Source organism: Coffea arabica, chromosome 4e, assembly GCF_036785885.1.
Source record: "Coffea arabica cultivar ET-39 chromosome 4e, Coffea Arabica ET-39 HiFi, whole genome shotgun sequence".
Taxonomy (NCBI): domain Eukaryota; kingdom Viridiplantae; phylum Streptophyta; class Magnoliopsida; order Gentianales; family Rubiaceae; genus Coffea; species Coffea arabica.
Window position 1 is genome coordinate 9,209,230 of NC_092317.1, and position 5,076 is coordinate 9,214,305.

The window sequence follows — 5,076 nt, forward strand, 5'->3', positions numbered from 1 at the left end:
ATTCAAATAAATTGGCTAACTTTAACTTTGCAACTACTTTATAAAGTAGAAGAAAACAATAAATAACATTTAACAAAGGGCAAATGCTAACAGAAAAAACAACGATCATAACGCACTAAACAGCCCTTCAAGGCTAGATTTGATTAATCGAAAAGAAAGAAGGTGACATGTGAAAGCAAAATGAGTGCCCACCTAACTGGATACTAACAACGACATGAAAAGCAAATTATGTCAAAACTTGCTAGCAATGGGATTATTGCATGTGTCGGTGCTTATCATCTGTAATTAGCATACCTAATAGTCCCATTCTTGTTTAATTGCAGGGTAAATTAGTTGGATCAGCCTTTTTTCTTGTTGAATTCTAATGAATGCTTCTGTTCCATTTGCACGTCAAGATATAGGACAAAGGCTTTTCTTGTCAAATAGTAGTTTTCATGTAGCTCAATATGAATATTCCAAATTGGTCATGCAGATGGCCTATTTCAACTCTAACATCCTTTTCATCTGTCTTCGAAAATAACACAATCAATTAAATTTTCTCTTTTGTTCGTTTGGTAATTTCATTGCTACCATAACCCTTTTCCTTCCCGCCTGTTGAGGAGGAAGAATAAAATGCCAAAGTGTTTCTTGTGCATTAATTGTTGATTTGAATGAATCTTGTTGCTTTATGCATCGTTATGTACTTGGACTTGCACTTTTGGCACCAGAAAGAAGCCATGTTTGGCTGGAAGTGCTGTATTCAATTTTTGATGTGTGAATCAGTTATCATATTCAAACTAAAATTAGCAATGGTCAAACAGCTCACGGAAGTTTTGGTCGCAAATTTCTTGCTACAAAAAAAAAGTATCTATTTAAAGAAAACAAAAATATTTATAGCTCTGCATTAAATATGTACATCCACCAAAATGTTCTTAGCTGATGATTTTCATGCTGTATTAAATAGGATGACCATTTGGAAAACCCATATGAGAAGTCATGTTAGGAACAGAGAAACATCAGCACAAATTCAGAGCTAATAAAATAAACAATGGAAAACTAAGCTAAATTAATAGAGCTTAACTTTTATTGCAAATCCCTCACATTAACTAGAATTGTTGCTATGGATTAGAGATAACATGCTATCCAATAATAATTAAGGTTTAAAACCAGATTAAATATTAACCAACTCAAATATTCCTTCACCTAATTATCTTTCTTGTCTTCCCTCATCATCAAGAGAACATTCAAGACAATTAAAGCTAGTAATTGATCTCTCATCCAAAATCCAATAGTACTTTTTTTTTGTCGCAACGATAACCGTTACAATTGTATAATCTATTCTAGTTTAGTCTAAGGGGCGGGAGAATAGACGGAAAACCTGTCGAAGGAAGCCAGTCGAAGGTGACAGCCGCGAAATATACTACTAGTACTTAAAAGACTACAAAAGTGAGAGCTCTCAATCTTCTCATAGAGTAGCTGTGCATGCTAGGAGAGAGAGAGAGAGAGGTAATAATAATATATGATTCAAGACTTCTTCTTCGAGTCCTTTTTCAAGTGGGGTTATGGCTCGAGAAAGAGAATGTGAGAGAGTAGAAAATGATTCAATTTGAGGGGCAAATTTCAACAATAATCAGCTGTCTTGCTTAACGGCCAAAACTACCACAGTCGAATCTCCGTAAAATTAGTAATCACAATGGAGCCTTAAGACCCCACATGTTTAGTTTAATCACGCCATTTTACCCGGCTTTTCTCCCTTTAAAACCCCCCCTCAGCTTCTCTGTTTCTCCCCAGCTTTCCAAAAACCCCACTAGACCTTCCACCAAGAAACAGAGACACAATGGCGTTCCCTTCATTCTCCCTCATTTTCCTCCTCTTCTGTTTCCTGGTCTTATCCCTCATTGCCTCCGCTTCCCCTGTACGAGACCCTGAATTAGTTGCACAAGAAGTACAAAGGTACATTACATACATACATACATATATATATATATATATATATATATATATTCTAGTGCGTGTACTATGTGTTCCACTAAGGCCATACATACACTGGTACTAGCTAGTTCAAACGTTTAGATGTTACTGGTCTTTTTTTATGTATATATATAATATATATGTGCAACATTTTCTTGAATGCAGGAGCATTGCTAATGCCACAAGGGCTAGGAGAAAATTGGGGTATCTTTCATGCGGCACCGGGAATCCGATCGACGATTGCTGGAGGTGCCAGCCCGATTGGGAGCAAAACCGGCAGAGGCTGGCGGATTGCGGCATTGGGTTCGGCAAGAATGCTGTTGGTGGAAGGGATGGGCGAATTTACGTGGTGACGGATTCTGGCGACGACGATCCGGTGACCCCCAAGCCAGGGACCCTTCGCTATGCAGTCATCCAGGCTGAGCCATTGTGGATCATATTTGCTCGTGACATGGTGATTCAATTGAAGGAAGAATTGATCATGAACTCGTTCAAGACAATTGATGGTAGGGGAGCCAGCGTGCACATTGCCGGTGGTCCATGCATCACTATACAGTATGTGACAAATATTATTATCCATGGGATAAATATTCATGATTGTAAGCAAGGAGGGAATGCTAATGTGAGGAGCTCCCCGTCGCACTATGGGTGGAGGACCTTATCGGACGGTGATGGGGTGAGTATTTTTGGTGGAAGCCATGTTTGGGTGGACCATTGCTCCCTGTCCAACTGCAGAGATGGCTTGGTTGATGCAATTCAAGGGTCAACAGCTATAACAATATCCAACAATTTTTTTACCCACCATGATAAAGTTATGCTCCTGGGAGCAAGTGATACTTATGAGGAAGACAAGAATATGCAAGTCACTATTGCCTTTAATCACTTTGGAGAAGGGCTTGTTCAAAGAATGCCTAGGTAAATTAACAAGAAGTCAGAAGCCTGAAATCATTTTCTTTTTGAAAAAGATTAAAAAAAAAAAAGAGACTTTTTTTGAATCCAATTTGCTTATTGTTTCTTGGTTGGTTCTTGCAGGTGCAGGCATGGCTACTTTCATGTTGTAAATAATGACTACACTCACTGGGAAATGTATGCTATTGGAGGGAGTGCATCACCTACAATCAACAGCCAAGGAAACAGATTTCTTGCCCCTGATGACAGGTTCAATAAAGAGGTATATAATTCATTAAACTTATTAATATATTATCTAGGTTCATTTACAAATGCTTTTAGATTTTGTTTTTTTTTTTTTTGGAAAAAAAAGGAACAAATAAAAGAGCTAGATATAGAACAAACATATATAAAGTACGTGTGAAAGGTTTGCCAAGTGTTGGAAAACTAGTTTTATTGTACTTTTTCATTTCAATTTATTGATTGATAAAGTCTTTGTGCAATCACGTTTCAACACTCTTACTTCGTTTTCAAAAGTTAACATCATTGAACATTAGGGTCAAGCATCACCACGGGATCAGCACATGCAAGGCATTAACTAAAATAACTATTTTCTCCTCCAAAACTTCTAGAATTGTACTTTTTCTTGTAGCTTTTCCCTTTTCCTCAATCAAGTGCAGCCACAGGGGACTCGTAAAGGGCCGACAAACCAATCCATGATTAGATCAACGTAACCGAAATACTTATGGTAGTTTAACTTGGAGATACGGATTTCTCTAACGAGTACTTACTTTGTTAGTATGCATCAAAATGGATGGAGTTTAAGCGTTAGTTCTTCATTATTATTATTAAAAATACGTCAAATCGAGACAGTATATAAATGTAACGGTCTCGTCTTACTTTTCTAAGTGGCATATTCACAAAATTCTTACTAGCAATTGTTGCATTATTATGAACAGGTGACTAAATATGAGGATGCACCGGAGAGTGAGTGGAAGAGTTGGAATTGGAGATCAGAAGGAGACCTAATGCTTAATGGTGCATTTTTCACACAAGCTGGAGCTAGTGCTTCATCAAGCTATGCAAGGGCATCAAGCTTGAGCGCCAGGCCATCTACACTTGTGAGTGCCCTCACCTCGGGTGCTGGTGTGCTGGGCTGCAGAAAGGGCTCCAGCTGCTGATTATTAAATGTGGCTCATGCATCAAGATTGGATTCTTACTTAATTATATTTTGGTTTTGGTTTGGTTGAGCTCTTATAGTAGTATTTATTTAGGATTTCTTGAGGTTTACTACAAGTCAAGAAATTAGGAAATGAAGAAAATAGCTGAGAGGGCAGTCAAAGGAGATGCTCCAGCAAGTCTGGATTATAGTGCTAGGAATTGCTTTCTTGGCTTTTCTTCCCTCTAAATATTTCCCTTTTTTAAACTTTTGCATTCTTTTTCTTTTTCCCATTTGTGTCCTTTTGTACCTTTTTGACTTGATTGTAGAATACAACCTCGGCCTGTTACTCTCTGAACCACTGGGAGTTGCTGTTGGACACTTGGGACTTCCTGTATCGGTACCAGAGAAAGCAAGTGCAGATGTGTTGATATACTAAAGGAATAAATATATCCATTTATATATATATGCTCTCTCTCTCTCTCTCTCTCATAAATATATCCATTTGTATACTCTGTCTCTCTCTCTCTCTCTCTGAAAACAATCACATTGAGAATGCATTCCCTAAGGGCTAAGGCAGTCCAATGTGTGATATACTCCAAACTTTTTCATCATTTGAAAGAGAAATCCAATAGGGCTGTCTAATATCCTGAGCAACTAACTACTCAAACATGGGATTTCGTTTAATCCACTTCAAATTTGACTTAGAAAAAGATAGATTTACAGATGTCGTGGACAATGACAATTTGAAAGTTGAAATTAAATTGTAGAGCGCATATAAAACACTTGAAAGACAATTTGTAGAACATGTAAAACAGTTAAAAGAACTTGTTACGTTTACTTGTAAAAAATGCTTTTCTTCGGTTAATAACAAGCAAGAATGTACAAGGGGGGATCATGACCCTCAACAGATTACCTCAAATTGAATCCTTAAGCCTACTTACTAGGACATAATCTTTGCAAAAAACAGGACTCACCTAACGTGTTTGTGCATAAGTTTATAACTTGTATCTTTACAGAGAATTTGACCGGATATAAGAGAGGTCTGTTTGACCATGTAGTCCAAAAAAATTTGTCAC

General features: G+C 37.5%; 1 protein-coding gene across 1 annotated transcript; it reads left to right on the forward strand.

Annotated features, from left to right (window-relative positions):
• The first annotated feature begins 1,446 nt into the window (after window positions 1-1,446).
• LOC113742340 (probable pectate lyase 18) lies at window positions 1,447-4,461 on the forward strand. Its single transcript, XM_027270167.2, has 4 exons — window positions 1,447-1,932; window positions 2,116-2,865; window positions 2,983-3,121; window positions 3,798-4,461. Exons 1-4 carry the CDS (start codon window positions 1,817-1,819, stop codon window positions 4,017-4,019), a joined length of 1,227 nt encoding a protein of 408 aa, XP_027125968.1. The 5' UTR covers window positions 1,447-1,816; the 3' UTR covers window positions 4,020-4,461.
• The last annotated feature ends 615 nt before the right edge of the window (window positions 4,462-5,076 follow it).

Excerpts from the sequence above, each read along its gene's own strand:
- LOC113742340 (XM_027270167.2), top strand. The coding sequence starts at position 1,817 with ATGGCGTTCCCTTCATTCTCCCTCATTTTCCTCCTCTTCTGTTTCCTG. Across the intron at positions 2,866-2,982 it reads CTTGTTCAAAGAATGCCTAG|GTGCAGGCATGGCTACTTTC; the intron begins GTAAATTAACAA and ends TGGTTCTTGCAG. Across the intron at positions 3,122-3,797 it reads ATGACAGGTTCAATAAAGAG|GTGACTAAATATGAGGATGC; the intron begins GTATATAATTCA and ends TATTATGAACAG.